Here is a 21,648-nt window from a genome sequence, read left to right on the forward strand (position 1 = left end):
CCTCCCTACAAGTGTGGGGATGACATCCACAAATGGATAACTGCTTTGGAGAGAGCTTGCAAAGTACAGCAGGTACCCCAAAGTCAGTGGGCAGCTATCTTGTGGCTCTCCTTCTCTGAGAAAGGTAGAGACAAGCTCCTCACAGTTAGTGATGAGGATGCAGATAATTACACTGTCCTGAAGAGTGCTCTAATTGATGGGTTTGGCCTAACCACTGAACAATACAGGTTGTTGTTCAGGGATACCCAGAAGACACAGACTCAGGACTGGACTGACTTTGTAGATTGTGCCACTAAGGCTCTGGAAGGCTGGCTAGTGGGAAGTAAGGTTAAGGACTATACAGGATTGTATAATTTGATCATGAGAGAGCAAATCCTTAACAACTGTCAAAACCAGCTACTGCATCAACACCTGATTGATTCTGATCTGACTTCTCCCCAAGAATTGGGAAAGAAGCCAGATAGATGGGTCAGGACTAGAGTTAAGCAGAAAAACCAGAACCAGGGCGGTGATCAGAAAAAGGCAGACCAGAAGGGTAATGATCAGAAACAAAAAGACCAGAAGTCTTCACCAGGCCCCCAAAAGGCTCAGGGGGAGGGTGGTCCCAAAAAGGATAAAAAGAAAGATGGCCAAAAGAAACCATGGTGCAACTATTGTAAGTCCAACTCACATTGGTTTAGTGAGTGCACCAAAAAGGATAAGCCCCCAGCCACCATTGCCCCTAAGGCAACTGTACCCCCTAGTCCAGCTGTGAGTGGTGGTTCCCAGCAAAAGGGTGTAGTAGGGTTAACCCTGGGAACTGAGGAGGATTCTGGCCTAGTCAGAATACCTACTCAGGCTGTTCTGATCTGTGACGGGGACTTAGCTTTGTCCTCTACTGTAGGCCCCAGTAACCTGGGCAAGTACAGACAGACTCCTTTTATCAACCAAAGAATGGCTCAGGCCTACAGGGACACTGGGGCTAGTGTCACAATGGTGACACCTGCCTTTGTGGACCCTGGACAGATCATACTAGGTGAGAATTACCTAGTGACCAACGCTAGCAATGCCACTACCTCCCATAGTGTGGCTATTGTTAACTTCTCCTGGGGAGGTGTAACTGGCCTCAAGAAAGTTGTTGTTAGTTCAGACCTTCCTGTAGAGTGTTTACTGGGCAATGATCTTGAAACTTCAGTTTGGTCTGAAGTGGAGTATAGGACCCATGCAGAAATGCTGGGGATAGATGCACATGTCCTTGCTGTGACCAGGTCACAGGCCAAAAAGTGCACCACTGAACAAGTGCTGGATCCTGAAACTATGGACCAGTCACAACCCAAGAGAAAGTGCAGTAGGGTTAAGGCTGTGCCTTCCCCCCTGCCTCAGGTGGTGGATCAGCCCTCCCAGGAGGATGATTCTGAGAGCCCTGTAGGAACTGTCCTAGAAGAACTTGAACCTGATCAGGTTGAGTTTCTTGGGACAGGGGGACCTTCCAGGGCAGATCTGAGGCAGGCTCAATTAGACTGCCCCTCTCTTGAACCCCTCAGACAGCTGGCTGCTGCTGAGGCTGCAGGGAATGCTCAAGGTACCCATAGAGTGTATTGGGATGAAGGGCTACTGTACTCAGAGGCTAGAGACCCCAAGCCTGGTGCATACAGGAGGTTGGTCATACCACTGAAGTTCAGAGGCTTCCTTCTTACCTTGACCCATGATATTCCCCTTGCAGGACATTTAGGCCAGAACAAGACTTGGGACAGGCTTGTCCCTCACTTTCACTGGCCCCATATGTCAGAAGATACTAAGGAGTTTTGTCGCTCCTGTGTCACCTGCCAAGCCAGTGGCAAATCAGGTGGCACCACAAAGGCCCCCCTCATACCACTACCTGTGGTGGGGGTCCCTTTTGAAAGAGTGGGCATAGATATTGTAGGACCAATGGACCCACAAACAGCATCTGGGCACAGATTCATACTGGTGATAGTGGACCATGCCACCAGGTATCCAGAAGCTATTCCCCTGAGGACCACAACAGCTCCTGTTGTGGCAAGGGCCCTGCTTGGAGTATTCTCCAGAGTGGGCTTTCCAAAGGAGGTCATTTCTGACAGAGGTGCCAACTTCATGTCAGGATACTTGACTGCAATGTGGAAGGAGTGTGGTGTGAACTACAAGTTCACCACACCCTATCACCCACAGTGCAATGGGCTTGTTGAGAGATTCAACAAGACCCTAAAGGGAATGATAAAAGGTTTACCAGACAAGCTTAGGCGAAGATGGGACAACCTTTTACCCTGCCTTCTGTTTGCTTACAGAGAGGTCCCACAAAAGGGGTTGGCTACAGCCCTTTTGAGCTTTTGTTTGGGCATCCTGTAAGAGGACCCCTGTGTTTGGTAAGGGAAGGATGGGAGAGACCTCTCAGACAACCCAAACTTGACATAGTGGATTATGTACTTGGTCAGCCAGGACAGAAAGTGTGGGTGTTTGAGCCAGTGGCCCCAGCAGCACTCCAAGACAAATGGTCTGGACCCCACACTATTGTTGAGAAAAAGGGAGAAGTCACCTACTTGGTGGACCTTGGGACTCCCAGAAGCCCCCACAGGGTGCTTCATGTCAACAGATTGAAGGCATATGTTGACAGGGCAGACATGGGGCTACTCATGGCTACAGATGAGGGGCAGGAGGAAGAGAGTGACCCTCTCCCAGACCTGTTGACTCAGAACCCTGATGATGGCTCAGTTGATGGTGTGGTCTTTTCTGACAGCCTCACTGTCCATCAGCAACAGGACTGCAGGCAAGTTCTGCAGTCCTACAGACATATGTTCTCTCTGACCCCAAGTCAGACAAACTGGTGCACCCATGAGGTGGACACTGGTGACAGTCTGCCTGTGAAGAGTAAAATCTACAGGCAACCTGACCATGTCAGGGACTGCATAAAAGTTGAGGTACAAAAGATGTTGGAGCTGGGAGTCATTGAACCTTCAGAGAGCCCTTGGGCTAGTCCTGTAGTTCTTGTGCCAAAACCTCACACCCAAGATCGTAAGAGAGAGATGAGGTTTTGCGTGGATTACAGAGGTCTCAATGCTGTCACTAGGACAGATGCCCACCCAATACCTAGGGCAGATGAGCTCATTGACAGACTGGCAGCTGCTAAGTTTTTGAGCACATTTGACCTGACAGCAGGCTACTGGCAAATCAGACTAGCTGAGAATGCAAAGGCCAAAACTGCTTTCTCGACCCCAGGAGGACATTATCAATTTGTGGTAATGCCCTTTGGTTTGAAGAATGCACCTGCCACTTTCCAAAGGTTGGTGAATCAAGTCCTTACTGGGTTGGATGATTATTGTGCAGCTTATCTTGATGATATTGCTGTCTTTAGCTCCACCTGGGAGAATCACCTGGTCCACCTGAGGAATGTTTTAGAGGCCCTGCAAAAGGCAGGCCTCACTATCAAGGCCACTAAGTGCCAGATAGGGCAGAGCAAGGTTGTATACCTGGGCCACCTAGTTGGTGGGGGTCAGGTTCAACCACTGGAGAGCAAGATCCAGACCATAAAGGACTGGACTCCTCCAACTACCCACACTCAGGTCAGAGCTTTCTTGGGCCTGACTGGGTACTACAGAAAGTTTGTTAAGAACTATGGGTCCATTGCGACACCACTTAATGACTTGACCTCCAAGAAGATGCCAAAGAAAGTTCAGTGGACAGTAAGCTGTCAAAAAGCATTTGATGACCTGAAGCAGGCCATGTGCAGTGCACCTATTCTGAAAAGTCCAGACTACTCCAAAGAGTTCATTGTCCAGACAGATGCTTCTGAGTTAGGTGTGGGAGCTGTTCTTTCACAACTGAATGTAGATGGTCAAGACCAGCCCATTGCTTTTATAAGTAGAAGGCTGACCCCTAGAGAGAAACGTTAGTCAGCTATTGAGAGGGAGGCCTTTGCTGTGGTTTGGGCCCTGAAGAAGCTGAGGCCATACTTGTTTGGCATTCACTTCAAGATTCAGACAGACCATAAGCCCCTCTTGTGGCTAAATCAGATGAAGGGTGAAAATCCCAAACTTCTTAGGTGGTCCATTTCCCTACAGGGGATGGACTTCACAGTGGAACATAGACCTGGGACTGACCATGCCAATGCAAATGGACTCTCCAGATATTTCCACTTAGAACATGAAGACTCAACTGGTCAAGGTTAGTTTAATGTCCCTAAGTTTGGGGGGGGGGGGTGTGTAGGAGAGTAGGGTCTGCTTTCTATGTTCACCCCCACTTTTTGCTTTTGCTTTACTGGTTTTCGACTTAGATGTGGCTGTGGGCCTGCTAACCAGATCCACAGCCCTGCTGTTCTCTCTCTAAATTGATACTGTGTACTTTAGGTGCATAACCCATTTGGATAGGATCACCTTATTGGCCCCTGTACAGTGTACCCTAGGTACCCAGGGCATAGGTGTACCCTAGGCCTATCAGGGGCTGCAGCATGTATTATGCCACCCCTGGCCTGGCCTTCCATTTTGACACAACTGGCTGATCACTCAGCTGGGGCAAGGTCGTGTAATCACCCCTTGCTTAGGTGTAGTATTCCTATACCTAACTTACATATAGACACATGTGTACCTATCAGCCACTCCTATGGCAGGCCTTAACAATCCTGGAGGCAGAGTGCTTGGTAACATGTGAGATGGTGCTCTAGCATGAGCTGAGCCTGTCTGCAGCTTTCGGAACCATGTCCTTATAGCTGTTCTATGATATAGCCTACCATATACTCTTAAAGTGCCTTATAATCTTAAACGGTTATGGTAACTATGGTTTGGCTTTATCGAAACATGTCGTGTAAGGTGTCTAACACTGTGGAATAATACCCCCATACCATTTCTGGACATGAGTATATTATTCCCCCCTTCTAGAGGGAAAGACATGTTAAAATCATACTTTACTGTTAGCCTCTGACCAAAAGCCTCAGCATCACAAAATGGATGCTGATGACACGACACAAGTCTGACCTCCTGCTGCTGGGAGTGATCCCAGCCAGGGAGGCCTGGACAATAGGTTTCCTGCTTGGGGAGGTGCTAGCACCTCCCCAGACAGCCTTTAGTGTATTGGGGCAGGGTGGGCTGAAAGGAATGAGACATGCCTGGGGCACACAAGGTGTTCCTTGCATAGTCCAGTTCAAACCGGCGCTGGGGCACTCCAGCCCCAGCTCTGGCGCGAAACTGGACAAAGGGAAGTGGGTGTAACCACCCCCTCCCAGGTCCCACCCATAAGGCGTGACCTAGCAGGTATCCCAGCCCCCCAGATTAGTATAAGAGTGGTAGTTGGGCCTCAGGAGATTAGATTATCCTGAACCTGCAACTTGAACAGAAACTCTGGACCTTCGACATTCGACGAAAGAAGAAGACTGAAGAATCTCCCTTGTGGCCAAGGAGTGGCTACCCTGTGCAAACAGGCACCATCAAGAGACTACCCTTTGCTTTGCTAAAGTTCTACGAGGGACCGACTGCAGAGCCCGACCAGAGCCTTGACTTCCAGACTTCTCCGACCCTGATCCACATCCACAGCAGAGCTGAAACCGTGGAGGCGACGAGAGACGTGGGACCGGCTACCTGGGAAAAGTGGCTAGTATCTTCAAGCGCAGCTTCTGAGGCACCCTCGAAGTTGTGCACCGGGGATTGAGAAGCCCCAACCCCAAGCACCATCTGCACCGAAGACCAGCCCCCCACACTCCACGAGTCCTGCGTGGGGCCCTTCTGCATTTTCCTGCTTGCCGCGTCTGTCCGGTTGCTTGCCCGCTGGCTAGTGGCCTTTGTGACGACGCATCCTGTAATCTTCAGTGCTGGTTTGGCTCCTCCAGACTGGCTCCTGCTCCTTTGAAAAAGAGAAGCACCCCAGACCTTCCTGGTCTGCAACAGAAGCAATTCCTCTGTTCTTCGTGGGTTCCGCTTGCCAAGGCTTGGTGAGTCCTAGTCCAACTTCGACGCCGCCGACAGCAAGAGCCTTCGTGGGACAGCTCGCCCCCTGGTCCTGGTCGTCCTCAACATTCCCTGGTCCTCGTGGCTGCAGCGACAAGCTTCACCTTCACCTGCAATCTTCACGACATCGCCTGGTTCCTTCCTGGTTCCACGTGGTCACTGGCTAGTGACCTTGACTCTGTCCCTTCTGCTTGCAGGTCTCCTCTCTTCTTGATCCCAGCCTTGGGATCCACCGGACACTCTTCACTGACTGCCTGTCAGCATCTTTCCTTCAGGCATCCATAGAAGTCCACGACGAAACCCGACGCAAGTTCACACCTATGCACCCGCAGCCTGTGGGCTAGGTAACTTGGGTACTTCGGTGCTCACAAAGGTAGTGACTATCCTAGGGTTTAGTTTCCGAGTCTCGACTCTCTAGCTGCTGTAGAAGTGTCCCTAAACTGTTAATTGCTAACAACTTCTATTTCTATCGACTTTTACGCATTACGCGTGAGTGTTTCCACTCTGCACACGAATCCCGTGGGCCTCCCACTTCCTAACCTTTGGTAGTATAGTGTAGCCCCAGCGATTCCCTAGGCCTAGGCCTATCCTAATTCCGTGACAGTGGTCCTTATACCACTTACTTAGTATATGGTTTGCGTGGCCCCTAGGGCCTAACTGTATTACTTACCTGTGTGACTTAATGTATGCTTAAATAAGACTGTGTTGTACTTACCTCTAATCTCATAAAGAGTGCTGAGGGTTTGACTAGAATAAATACACTTTATTTTATATATATATATCTGTTGTGGTGTCCTTTCATTTGGTATTCAAGGGATTATATATGGTATCACAGCTGGCTTCACATGCCATTCAGAGTTTAGCCTAAGACTGCTCTTGTCCATGCTACCACTAGGATAGCTGGTCTATAAGGTTGACTTTACAACCAATCACCATAAGGGTATTTGGACTGATATAAGGTGTACACTAGAACTAGTGACATCATACATCAGGCCAACTTCTCACAGTCCAGTCCTATGTTGTTTTACACTACCTCCCCCAGATGCTGGGACCCATTCTCCTTGATTACATAAGGCCTGTGGCAGGCATAGCATATACAAGCACTACTACCTACTTGTTAACAGTAGTCCACTTATAAGGTCCCAAAGGTGAGACCTATTGGCTATGCCTGTGTTTTAATTATTGTTAAACAATCTATTAAGGAGGTGGCAGAGCCTATATAAAGAGTTCAAATTCAAATTCAAATAATCTTTATTCGGTTATTAAAAATAGCCATAAAAGATACATATTATACAATCGGGCCTTATAAAACACAGTTTTCCATACACTAATAAATAATTCATGTTAAAACAAGCAACTTTAAAAGCAGACATTCCATGTCTTCCTTAAGCGGGAGAGCTATACACTTATACTCTACTTCTTTCTTAATTTTGGTTCCTTTGTTGCTGCGCCTTTTTAGTGCCGTTGGCCCCATTACTCATCTCCCCTAGTTTTCCTCAGCTTGACTGCCAGGCGCAGAAAATGTACCATGCTAAACAGTGTGAAGGGATCAGCAGCGAGCTTAAGAAATAGGAGGGCCACTTTGGCCTGTTCAATATTTACACGTTTAAGTAATGTTTTTAAAAACAATGAACGTGGATAAGAATAGTAGGGGCACAATAAAACAAAATGCAGGGTATCTTGCGGAGATCTAAGATCGCAGCCGCAACACCCTTTTATGCTTATGTCATGTACAAAACCTGCTGGGACGGCAAAATGTGGTGTAGCAAGTCTAATCTAAATCTAGACATTAAGTATCTATCATGTCTATTATACATGTTTGCTAAATAAAATTCCATGCCCGGCTGAGTTTTGATGAGCTGGTGTGATCTCACTGTACTTTTAGACCCCTCTTTTACTTCTCTAGTCCTAGCCAAGTACTGCCTACAGGCTTTCTTTATGCTGCCCTTATCTTTATTGGCCAGCGTGCTTGGCTCGTTGAAAAAATTTTCATAACCCAGCCTGGTCAGAACATCCCTTACATATCTTAGCCATGGTATTTTAGTCCACTTATCCCCTTTCATGCAAACCTGTATAATTGATCTGCCCAGGGTGGCCTCTGGATTAGTCCATATTTTGACCCAACAAGAAATTGGGTTAGAGGCAACATGATCCATAAGGTAGTCCATACCCAGTTCTTCATGGGCAACATACGAGGAGACGCTTATAGGGACCTACAGAAGCCTTTTTAGAAATGTATCTTCTTCTTTTTGAATGTTCCCCATATCACGAAAGCCCCAGACCTCGCTTCCATAGAGGATCTTTGAGCAGCAAACAGAACTATATAACTGGGTAATTTCGTGCGGGGACCAGCGACCCAATCTTGTTGCAAAATTCATAATGGATCCCACAGCACTCGGGAATTGACTGCATTTCAGGCTTACTAGGGGTTTGAAGCTAAGTTCTTGGTCAAAGACAATCCCCAAGTAATTAAAAGTTTTTACTTTTTCCAATGTATGGTTATCTATTGAGAAGCTAAAGTTCTTAACCGGTTTTTTGCCTACTTCCATAAAGAGTTACACATTGCAGTGACATGATACCTAAAAAAAATATGACCATGTCAACCTTGTACTGATGGAAAGCTGCTGCTTCCCCTTGCTGTCCTACACATCTTCATAGCGCGCTGCATCATTTATCAATCAACACCCCTATATCTGGCTGACAAGTACACCATCTCCAGTAGCTCCAGGCACACCTGCATCCAGGACACAATCAGACTTAATTGTGAAAAGGAAAAAAAAGCCCCCTCAATATATGCACCCATGATCTGGAGCAAAAGTGCCCTTCAGGACCCCCTGCCAACCCTGCCACAATTGAACAAAGAACAGAAGGCGCACATATTTGAAGAACACTGCTTCACAATTAGGTAACATTCTACTCCTGCTCCCAACACACAGCTACCTCTCCAATACCTCATTGCCTTTGCCACTGTACTGCATGCTACTCCCTTTTGGCTTGGTTCATTCTACACAAAAACCATATACAGACAACTTTCTCTTACTGGGTTGCAGTATGAACATCAGTCCTCTCCTAGAACATTGGTGTCTTACATTTGTCAGCTGTTGCTGTGGGTGGTGGAGCACTGGACTATTGCAGTAATGTTGAGCTTGGCTGCTGGCTCTAGGTTCTAGAGGCCTTGCATGGGAAGAAATAAGGAGAGGTCTGAGACCCCACTGCATCATACCAAGGGAGAGGGTTCCCATCACCATGCCATGAGATAGAATGTGAAACCTGTTGTGGACAGTCCTTCATTTCTAGTCAAATCCTGGTCCAAGATGTCGATCATTTCTTTTCAGATGTGGTACCAAGATATATGTTACTGGTGGGACAGTTCAAAGTTCTTGGATCTAGATGCAAGTCCAGATCAGTGAGGGGTACAGCAATGTAGTGCCACAAGGCTGATAACACAATATGAGAGAGATGGTATAGTGTGCTAACTTGCATCTACCACACTATTTGAATCTATCATGCCTAGTGCAACTTTGTGGCCTGGTGTGTGTCCATTGCAAGTTAGGGGAGATAAATAAAACTAGCCAGGGGATACCCTTCTTTTTCTGAAGGTCCGTGATTTCAAACAACAGCTGACACTGGCTAGTTGTGTACACTGCTAAGGGAGAGGATTTCATTGTTGAGACATTCCCTCTTGAGTGGAACCATCATGCACAAACAAAGAGGGACTCCGAGGCCAAGCAGCCATAATCTGCACTCCTGAGTGCCACGCAACCACTGACTATGAAGGGGAAGGCCTATGTATTTTCCTGTGGCCAGAGCTGTGCACCTACATGTTCCTGCAGAGACTCTGCTCCATGGTACTCTGAGTTCAAGCAACCACTATCCATACTCCTAGCTGCCTCACCTAATGACCAGCAGCATGCAGTGCCCTAAGGGGCCCATTCCCATTTGCGAGTGGGGTACCACCAACTTTGGGATGTTGGTAACATATCAGTGATTTGCGACCGCAAGTGGTGTTGCAAACTATTAGCACACAGCATTAGCAATCGCAGATTGGAAGGGATGCCCTAAACACGTGCCTTTCAATTTGCAATACGGTATGTATTAACAAATCTATTTTGCTATTCAATTACACATTACCTATTCACAATTTTGGTTTTGAACAATACCCAAGGGCTATTGTGAAGTTGCAAAGGCTTAATTTTTGAGAATTGGAATAATTGTTATCCCAAAATAGCTTTTAACACAAGGTCCTTAATCCCTTCCTCTACTTAATATCCAACCTAAGCCCACCAAGCCATTTTTTTTAAGTAGCTACAAAAAAAACAGCTGATTGGAATTACACCACATTTGGCAGACAGTTAAAATTATAATCAGAAAGCATGATTTAAATTATTTGGTGGAACCCTGTTCAGCTGCTTGAGAATGTTGGTGTGCAGAACATGCCCTTGAAGACTGACTGCCATACTTAGATATCTCCACTAGGTAAGAGAATATCTCTGTGCTTTCAGGGGAGCTTTCGCCACAGTGGCTACTGTGAAGGCACCATGGCTTTGCTGAGTTGCCACCATGTATAATGCCGCCACTCAGGAAACTTTGTTTTACTTTTCATAAACAAACTCACAAAGTATAGTTTGTTTTCTGAAACACAAAAAATAAAATACCTTCACACAATGGGAATTTTCTTTCAGGGTGTGGGGGTCATTTTATTGCTTTCCTGTTTAGGCCCACCAGTATACTCCTGTGGTCCCAAACAGAAAAAAAGTACTTCAGAACGTCCATCTAAATGGGGTCAACAGTCTGAGGTATTTAGACTGACGGCTCATTGTCTGCGAGGCCATTGGTCTGTGGTTTCCACCGGCGGAGTCAGAGGAGGCCCTGCCAGCAGAAACATGACGATTCACCTGATGTACGACTTGAACCAGGAATTTGGCGGACAAGGTCATCCGCTCCTTTTAGGGGGCAGGACCCTGTCCACCAAACTCTATATAAAACTGTTTGTCTTTCTGACTGCATTAGCCATTTTGTGTCAGTCAAATGCTTCACATTTTATGAGTCCCTCTCTCTCTAAAGATTGTGTTGCAACACATTGAAGGCAAACCACTCTGAAAACAATGTAAGATAATGTAGTAGTTGTACATCTTTATTTCAGTTCTTTAGACCATAAAAACATATAATGTAAACTTTTTTTTATCTTTAGGTGTCGAAGGTATTGTGCAAGCGTACTCAGCATGCTTGCCACATGTCCGCTTTTATGGACCAACAAACTTCTCTCCAATCATTAACCACGTAGCTCGATTTGCTGCCCAGGCAATTCAGCAGGAGGCTGCTGCAGTAAGTTAAAAAAATGCTATCCACTGCTTTTTATATATTGAAATCATGTTTAACCTACACTTCTCTAGTATGTTATACTCATTAATCAACTTTTAAAGTATGCAGTAATGAAGTCAATAAAGGCTAATAATGTTTGGTACTGCAATGTGGTATGCGGTCTACGTAGAGTCCAGTTTTGCACATGTACCTATATCGAGGCAATACTGATCACCAGTGCATTCGTTACCATAGGAGGTGTGGCGCTGTGGCCAGGGCGACTGATGCTGGAATCTGGGGCTCACGGTTCGATCCCCAGCACCGGCGGCAGGTACGCCCAGCACCATGTGACTCTGGGCAATAGCATGCTTAATCTTCCTGACGACCCCCAGCGCCAGGATGCCTTTGGGTAGCTGTTCGCGCTTTACAAATACTGGATTTATAGGACACTTGACTGTTTCTTCAGCAGTGGGTCTGAGGCTGTAGAAGAAGGTATTTTTGCTTAGACTTGCTCCAAAGACCTCTATAACATTCTTTACACATGCCACGAGGACACACCTGTTTGCCATTATATTATCTTCTTTTTCTCTCAACATCTACTTCTCATTTTGGTTCTCTTCAAGCAAAGCGTCAGAGTGGAGGTGCAGATAGAAATAGAGATCCAGAATGCTAAGCCAAAATATTGACTTGTTCTTGGGGCACTAATTGCCAATAATAAAATAATATATTTGTACTCTGGTGTTCAACACCTTAAGGATTGAAAAGCAACAAGTGATCTTGCCTTTTTGATCATGGGAAAGAGCAAATGCTGCAAATTAATGTGTTTCATTGTATTATGTGTAGTGTTTCCTCTGGCGCTAAAATCGTCTGCCTAAAGCATATTGCACTCCACAGTATTAATTTGAACTTGATGCAAAGTTATGTTGTGGACCCAGTTTTTTTAAATGTAGTTGCCACAGTTAATTTTACTTAGGGTTGGTTTGTCTCACTTGGATCTAGTTTTTCTGTCTTGGTCCTAATCATCCCTATCAAACTGCAGTGCTGTTTAGTTCTTGACCTTTCTATGCCTCTACTTGGAAGACACCGTTCTCATGGATCTTATGATGGCGGTTTTCTGTACCTTTAAAGCTTCTTTCTCCCCTCTATAATCTTCCTCAGGAGACACCTGCTGATTTCATGCATGTCTGTAATACTGTCAAGTGCTTGGCTACAGGCAGGGGTAGATCAGGCAGGCCAGAAGTGAAACACAGGAGGGACTGCTGCTTCTAGCCCTTGACGAAGCCTCATTGCACATGCCCATGAAGAAGAACCAAGTCTACGTCCAAAAGTAGCCGCCATGTGAAGCACAGTGTCACTCTTTACACCCCCTCTATTAATAACTTTTCCTTTGTGCTATATGACTTTACAAAAATCATTGGAATTTTAGGCTCCAATCTGCTATTTGTTAGAATATCACTAATGTTGCTGTAGTGTTACCTAATGTATGAGGTACTCACTGGCAATTAAATTCCTCCTTTCCCATAAAGATTTGATATTGCATTTGTTGAGTCAATCACTTGCTAGATATCTCTTGTTTTGTTGGTATCATATGTAACTAGCAGTTGCCATCAACTCAGGCCTAAAAAGCTACCTACCGTTTTGCTTGCCTCAAATACAGAACCAGATTTGGAGTAAAATGCGCCTTCCTTATGCCCTGAATTAGCTGTTAACTGTTGCAACACAGCCTTCCTCACTATCTGAAAAAACAAACTACACACCTTAGAAGGTGAGAGAAACGCAAGATGCAAATCCAGTAATGTCCTACCAAGCTCCAAGTACATGGAGCTAACTCTCTGAGTATTTAAAACTCAACCCAAATCTTGTAGCACTTTCCAATAATTTAAAAGCACACCTTTTGGGCAGGCGTGACCAGCAGGGGATGAAGTATGTGTGTGGTTGGGCACTCTGCTCCTTCCCCTATATCTCAGTCTCGTAGAGTTGCCAGCCGCTTGCCCTGGGGAGACCTTGATGATGGGAGTACTCTGGGGTACTGCATAGAACAGTGAAACCCGTGGCATGCAGAGAAAAATCCCCAGAATTGAGGAGGCCGGAGCAGCCGATAGAACGGCTGCCTTCTTGAAACCCAACAGAGAAGAGGGCCATCTGGCTAGACCGGTGAAACAGGGCTAACTCATGAGGTGGGTTACGCAGAGTGACCTGCCAGAAGCCCCTGGACACACATGGCAGCAGCTTTTCTAGGTGTGGGTCCCCTCGGGCCTTGAGGGATGAGGAGCTGCAGCATGGAAGAGGCCCGGTGGGACACAGATTGACAGAGCCAAAGATACCATAGTGGCAGAAGCAGTGACTGGCTTGTGCCCCCTGAAGCAGGATCCCATGAAAATTCAGCAGGAGCAGTAGGCCATGGCGCAGGCCTGGTGGAGATTTTCCAAAGGCCCAAGAAGCAGAATCAGCATGCAGAAGACGTCCAGTTGGCCCAGAGGGGCAGGCTAGTTTGCAGGAAGCCTGGCAGACTGACAATCTTGGCACCTATGCTTCGTAAGCCGGGCCACAAGACAACTCAACAACAAAGACAACTCAACACACCGTAGGCTGATAGTGACTGAACCAGACAGCAAAATGGGCCCAGGAGTGAACTCGGTTAGACCCGGCAGCCCCATCGTTTGTGCGCAGAGAAGTAGGCATAACGTAGGAATAGGAGAACAACCATGGATTCACCACAATGACTGGCATCCTAGACACAGACAGTCTATAGTAGGAGAGATCACTCAAACAGGCTGCAACAGATGTCCTAACTGTAGAGAGGGAGGACACCAAATTATTTGTCAATTCAGTGCCTGTAGGTGGAGAAAACCCCACAGGTCTATACTGGACTGCTGTCAGGACCTGGCATGATCAACACATAGTAGGGGATAACATGTGACCACCATGACAGAGCGCTAGCTGAAAAGATAAGTGGGATCGAACACCTTATACGTAGCTCTGACCTCCCCTGACAAAATGGCAGAAAATAGAAGTCACAGAGACTCCTCTATCAAAGAAAAGTTTGTGAACAGGAACCCTAAACAAGAAATGTCGAACAGGCTGCCGGGTCTACCCCAAAAGGGCAGGCAGGCATAACCCCGGAGTCGCCATCCCCCAGGAGTTCCTGTAACAGTTCTTTAAGGAGATAAAAGAGAAAGTGAGCACTATCCAGAGTGACCTTAAAGGATACTTCAGGGACAGTCAGCAGGATATAACAGATTTGCGTACCAGAGTCTACGATCTTGGACGTAACTTGGATGGAAAATCGAAAGAGGTCCACCATGCCAGCACCAGAATATGAGTCCTAGATGACATATATATGGTGACTCACCCCCTGTAACGAGGACCTTGAGAATAGATCCAGGCAGAAAAACACGGGAATTCAAAGTTCGGAGTCACTCAAAAGATCTGCCCATACGTTCACAGAATGAAACCAGATGGTCAGCACAGAAAAGCTCTAACAGTTCCCGGGTGGGACAACCCTCAGGAGTTGTACGTCTCTACTGGGCGGTGTTCTGAAGGGGGCCCCTTCCCCCCTCTTCTCTGGTATACTGGACTGCACGTGCCACCCATCAGACTGTGTGTGCATGCTTGGAGGTCTGACGTGGGTGCCTGGCTCTTCTGCAGTCGCTCCAGTGCGGTGGATTTCACTTACAGGTGCCCGTTCGACCTGGGGTGGAGTGGAGCTATGAGACGCAGGTGTAGAGCAGGTCCCCAACAGTGGTGTGCACAGCCTGGTGAGGTGATAGGGGGCTCTGAACAAGACCTGCCGCAGAGAAAGCCATCCGCAGAGACCCAGACGGATCTCAAACTGTGCAAGATACTCACCGATATCACAGATTCGATACAGGAGCTGCGCACCAGAGTTGATGCAGGGCAACTGAAATGGGGATCAGCGGAAATGGGCGGACCATGTTACACAGAAAAAATGCTCAATAACTTAATAGATATAGTGCATTTTTTCTCTATCACTTTGAGGCAGCCCAGCAACTTTGGCGTGGCGTGGCCTTGTATCAAAACATAGTAAATCTGAGCCTCCATCTCACACAGTCTCATTCCCTACCTGTCACTGACGTTAACTCACACACACATACACACACTCTGTCTCGCACATAAACACGCTATGAACCGCAAGCACGCGCACAACATACATTTAAAACTTTTTTTACGTATCACATCTGCCACCTAAGGTCCAGTTTCAGCTAAGTGTGCTCCACAATTATTCCACTAATAGTGAATAATACATTATTAACTATTAGTATAATGAAAAACGGCCAGAAAAATTAGGAATGCGGAGCCACGTCTGTGTTTTTGTTACCTCTGAGACCAGGGGACGCATAGGCAGTTCCAGGTGTCACAAGGTGGCAAGTCGACCCCTGATGACGTCTGTGATCCAGAGTAATAGGGGAGAGGATGTGGTCCGTCGGCTTAAACTGCCGACTTTGGTGCAGGAAACCAGGGTTCGAGCCTCGAGGTCGCGTCCACATCCTGTGATTCTGGGCAAATCACTTTATCTCCTCCTGCCTGAATGTGTAATGTAAATACGGTGCTCATATAAAGCGCTCCAATACCTTCGGGTCGAGTTCGCGCTACATAGATATGAAAAAAAAGTAATAACGAGTGCAAGTGATATGGAAGTACATTTTCGTGTATTGGACCAGCAAATGAAGTTGTCGGCATATTGATCATTTGGGCAGTCCACAAAAACCTGAAGTATTCATTCAAACGGTGTATTGGTGCCGAATTACCCTTTAAAATAATGTTTGTGAGTGATATTGGGTAGCTAGCACTCACTCCTCATCATGCTAGATTTAGCTCCACCACTTATGCTTCTCAGTACTCGGGTATGTTATGTTTTTTCGATTTGGTTTTTGCTAATACCGCTTCTCTCCTGTTGCTTTCTCCACATTTCGAAGCCAGCAAACAACTTTTATTCAGCCACAAATCTGTTGGAGGCTGTGTGCATTTAAAATTGCCATATCCTGTCCTTTTGCCTTGAAGATATTTTCCCAGCGCTTGGCCTTCCAAATGTTAAACTTTTGTTCTAAACACTCAGTCCTCTTGGGGGCATTGTGTACATGGCTCCTTAGATGAGGTTTACTAAACAGTTGGGAACCGGAAATTGCTTTTGCAAAGTAGGTATTTGAGCAAAGCTAAAATGTTCCTTTAATATTTAATGGCGTGGAATGCACTAGAGATAGTTTAAACATGAACGTATGAGCTCAGTTGGGCAGATAATATATTAAGATACCAATTATAGCCTTAAGCACGACCCACTGTCTTCCCTGACCTATTTTTCGTTGGCATGATTGGGGCTCATGTTTAGCAGATCTAATCAAAAGAAATGAACAGAATACTAATCATGAATTAGTACTCAATTATAAAAGAATAACAAAAGACATGCATCTCTGGAAATATTAAGAACATTATCACCAGTGGGCCACATGTATTTAAATTGTCCTAGCGCCAATCCCCTATATATACTCATAGTAGACGCGTCTCTGGTGTACTCACCCAGTATGTGGTAAGGGCGCAAAATCTGCTGACTGATTATGGATATACGGAATGATTGTATCTCTAATAGCGGGGTTAAAGACACGGCTAGGGATTTGACTGTTAGCCCCAGGAGGAAAAACTCAGATAAAGCAGTTGGTTTTTGGGTAGAGACGGTTAGCAATACAAGTTCATCTTGTAATCCGTTGATTGTCCCCATAATGGTGCACAAGGAAGGGAGAGGAGAGGTAGAACAAATAGCAAAGGCACCTTTAGACATAGAAAGTACTTATATGGCAGTAAACCAGATTGGGAGAGACAACACCAGACAGTCAAAATTGGCACCTCCTCATGCAGTAATTAATTCCGTAGGAATAACTCAGGGTGAGAGTGATGAGAACCAGCCGATAGTAGCAATATTCTTGGGGAAAGAAGATATTCTGGCCGAGGGATGCCCTTTCCGCTTGATCTCATGGAATATAGCTGGGTTTTCTCGGAGGCTGGAGGACCCGGTGTGGTTAAAATTAATCGAATCCTTTGATATAATTTGCCTCCAAGAAACCTGGAGTAGAGTGGACCATAGTTTGGACGGATATCAAATGTTTAATGTTCACGCTGTGCCATTACATGCTGGAAGAGCTAAGGGTGGCCTCTAGACAGCTATTTCTGTGAAGTATAATATGATAAAAACGGTTTCATTGGTGGAATCGCCCTGGTACCAAATGCTTATGATTAAGGATTTATTTCCAGTACCCTTGCTCCTAATAAATTGGTACTATAATATATTTGATGCCAATGCTACATCGGTTATTGAAAAATTACAGGATGAGATTGTTAAAGTGACTAATAGCGTATTTCCCCTTTTTATTATGTGGATAGGTGATTTTAATTGTGCTTTGTGCAAGTTTAGCGGGACTAGAGTCTGTGGTTTGGTAGACCTAAGTGATCAGCCTTTGGCACATTTTAAGCACTCAAAACAAGGGGATGCTTTGAATAATATCATCACGATTAATGAACTTTGTATCCTGGATATGCCTAGTTTTTCTAGACCATTGGGTATACCCACCTTTCAAGGTACAGAGGGCCAAATGAGTGTAATTGATTTCGCCGTGGTCTCTAGCAGGTATATCCACCTTGTTAATGATTTTCAGATTGAAGTGAATCCTGCTAGCGACCATAACCCCTTAATCTTAAGTCTGAACTCTGTCTTTGAGAGAGTTCAGACCCTGGAACAGCCAATAAAATACAACCAGAATCAAGGGGTCTCCTTAAACTGAGATAAGGTAGACGTAAGGCAATTGGAGGTGGAGATTTTTAAGACAAATAAGGTAGGGATAGATGCTTGCTTAACCTCCACCACTGAGCCAGATTTAATAATTAAGAACATTGAGGCTCTTCTAGGCAATGTGGCATCCCACCTCTTAAAAACTGTGGGGGGGGGGGGGAGAAATTGGATACAAATGGTTTGATGCTGAATGTTCCGCAGCACAATCAAGATTAACGAAGGCATTACATCAAGTACCACGGGATAGGGAGCTTGTTAGAAATTCTAGGAAAATGTACAGAGATGTTATCAATAGGCGAAAATCAGATTTAAGGACAAAGGCATGGGAAGACTTAAGTAAAGCGTCAGAACTGAGGGATAGCAGGCTATTTTGGTAGGTAATAAACCGCCCATTTTTACAGAGTGAAGAAAAGGGCAATATGCTAGTCCATATACCGGGGGATATCTGGGAAGCACATTATGGAAGAATTTTTAATCCGAATGAGGTGACGTTGTCTACTCCTATTGAGAGGGTCGGCGATTTCCATCTGGAGTCAGCCCAAACGCTTAGCCTATCACTTACTCTCTCAGAGGTAGAGGCTGCTTTAAGGAAGGGCACCATAATAAAGGCCCCAGGGCCCGACGCAGTCCCTTTAGATCTTTTTAAACATAACGTTGAGGTGTGGGCACCACTTTTATTAAATGTATTTAGAGCAATTGTGGTAGGGCGTATTCCAACTTCCTGGCAAGAGGCGGTAGTGGTACCGATCTTTAAAAAGGGTGGTAAGGATGATCCGTGCTGCTACAGACCGATATCATTATTAGATGCGTCTGAAGAATTGAAACTCACAAAGGAAATTTTACAAGACTGCCTTAAGCTTGATTATTCTATGGAGATCCCATTGCTGTTGTATGTAAGGGAAACCCTTTATAAGATTGGGATAGGACACATATTTGAAAATCCAGAAATGGTTGGCAAGGAATCTAAGCTAATGATTAAAAACGCTTACTGTACCAGGTTAGGCATGTTAAGAAATAGTGAGCATGCACTATATAATAGGGGTAAGCTGCAGCAGCAGTTTTACCTCTCGAATATCATGCATACCCAATGGCGTTTTTATTTGACAAGGTTCCGTCTCAGCTCTTTGCACTTTCTTTTTGCTTTCCCAAAACAAGGGGGGTGGTGTGAGAGACTACCCCCTTGCCCTTGTAATGATAAGGCCTCACAAAGCACAGTGCACCTCATCCTCTTTTGTGCTTTGTACAAAGATCCAAGAAACCGGTTTATTAAGCCTGTTTTGTTAACCCTTGCATCCCGTTACTATAAAGAGGGTTATGAGTATTTACTGTCCTTGTCATCTCCAGCTATATGTAGTGCTGTGCTTAGTTTTATTAGATTGGCACTCAATATTAGAAATCGATATTGAACAGTATTATTATTGGAAACCTATTGTAATAGATTACTTTATGGATTTGTATTTTAATGGAATGCACAAGCACTTTACAATATGTTTATATATGTGACCCCTTTAGCCTAAATGTATTGCAAATTTAATATGGATATATAACATGTTTTCTTTTTTTAAATTTTTTATGTAATCTTTTTAAATCTGTGTATACTTTTATGAAATAAAGTTTATTGAATCGTGAATCGATTATGGATATAAATAGATAAATTAAAGATGAAAATATGGGAATGGGCCATTCTGTGTTGAACCATGAGGGATTTGGGGGAGATGGGGCAGAGTTATTTGGGGTGGGCGGGCTGTATAGAACCCGGTGAAGGACCAGTAGGACACGGGTTACACGTACAAGTGATATGGCTTATCCGCCCCTCCCCCAAATGGTATATGGTTGTTGGGTTAATAGGGATGATTTTATGGTTATGTGTTGTATTTTAATAATGGGCCCTATACATGGTCAAACATCAATGTTTGGTCTTGCAACCTATATGTTATACCTTCATGCGCGGCCGGGCAAAACAATTCAGGGGGTCCATCCTTCTGGTGACTTCACATTTGGTGTGATCCAGTGCCCCAGGATGCAAATGTTTGCTAACTCTAATACGGTTGCCATTCACCATCTCCAGTGCGAGGAGATGCCACCTAAATCATAGGTATCATGTAGCATTGCAAGCTTGGCAGATGGTGTGAAAGTAAATTCGCTAATTGTACGTAAGAACTGACACCATCCACTAGAATAATATATTAAAAGTGGACAGGACAAAAGAATGGGAATGAGATAGCTTGCGAAGGTCCTACATCTTCAGCATGTTTGGTCTCTGTTTAACTTTGCATTATGGTGTTTAGGTGTCTGGTACCAGTAATATATGACTTTAAAGTGCAAGAACTTCAGGAGGGAGTTCCTGAGTTCTTAATTGGATATGGGCAAGAAGCATGGTCTTTCATTGGCTGTGTAATGTATACCAAGTAATGACTTCTAATGTGTCCTTGTGACTAAAAGCACTGTTTTAGAGTGTATGGGTGCTGTGAGTGGCCTTTGTATGTGCTCCATTTCAAGATGTAGCCCCTTAAAGTAGAATCAGATAATGTGGAAAATATTTCCAGGGTGTTAGTTAAGCAGTGTTTGATTTGATATTTCCGTCGCTGGTTTTATGGTAGATTGTGTTCCTGTTGTAAGGTTTCAAAAGATTTCATGGCACCCTCTCTCCTATGTACATGCCACATTGCATCCAAGCTGGCCACTGAATTGTCCTCCACCCAACAAGAACACCATTCTATTCCACAGAGGACTTTGTGTGTTTTAAGGTACTTATGTGTCGCTGTCCAAGAGTCTATCATGCCCGTTATCATGGGGATATGTTTGAACTTGGTTTCATAGAGCCCTTGAAGGCTAGATGGACGATTCAAGTACATTCTTTCTATAGCCGTCCACAGTGGGGGCTCTCTACAATCAGGCAAAAAGTAAGATATTTTAGACAACTGGTAAGATAGATAGATAGATATTGAGCTTTATTCGATATGTAAATACAATATCAAAAAAGTACACATGAATAAAAATCCTTAAAACAGCTAAAATTACATGCAGTCAATAACGTAAGTAAAATCACAAAAGTTAAAAAGATAGGTACAGCTAAGCAACAAACTTTAAAACAAGTTAGGGTTGCATTGATGACCTCAGCCTCATCGTCATTTTCAGGTAAGATGACATAGCTGCCAGGACTAAAGGGGTTTCCAAAGATTTTAATTTGCAGTATGCCAGTTTGCATGTGCGTATACCCCAAGATCTCAGCAGTGGTTTTAAAAAAGTAGTCCTTGGCAGGTGATAAAATCTGCAGAAAAGGATGCAATGGATGTTGGATTGAGGCGAGAGGCCATCACAGGGGCATTTTTGTAGGTCAGTGTCCCAGCAATTTGGATTAGGGAAAGTAAGAAGTCTGAAGAACGTGTTAGTGCGAAGACGGGTCAGGAGCATACGAATGAATGGAGATGGTTCTAGTAATAAGTATTGCTGTATGCCAGTCACAGTGATCGAATTTTGGTAATCAACAGTGGTGGACTTCTGTGATTCTAAGAGCCAGCGTTTACGGTGCAGATGATTTAAAACAAGTCGCTTAAGCTCGGCTTTGGATATGTGAGATAAGGTTGATGGATCAGCAAAAAATTCCGGATGCCCGATGTC

General features: G+C 45.0%; 1 protein-coding gene across 2 annotated transcripts in view; it reads left to right on the forward strand.

Moving 5' to 3' along the window:
* The window catches only part of CPNE2 (copine 2), an 816,058-nt gene that overhangs the window by 692,945 nt on the left and 101,465 nt on the right, over positions 1 to 21,648 (forward strand). For both annotated transcript variants that reach the window (XM_085639480.1, XM_085639479.1), the window contains exon 14: positions 11,119 to 11,252. In XM_085639480.1, the coding sequence (XP_085495606.1) occupies positions 11,119 to 11,252 (134 nt within the window). The remainder of the gene's footprint in view (positions 1 to 11,118; positions 11,253 to 21,648) is intronic.

Source organism: Triturus cristatus, chromosome 12, assembly GCF_964204655.1.
Source record: "Triturus cristatus chromosome 12, aTriCri1.1, whole genome shotgun sequence".
Classification (NCBI taxonomy): Eukaryota; Metazoa; Chordata; class Amphibia; order Caudata; family Salamandridae; genus Triturus; species Triturus cristatus.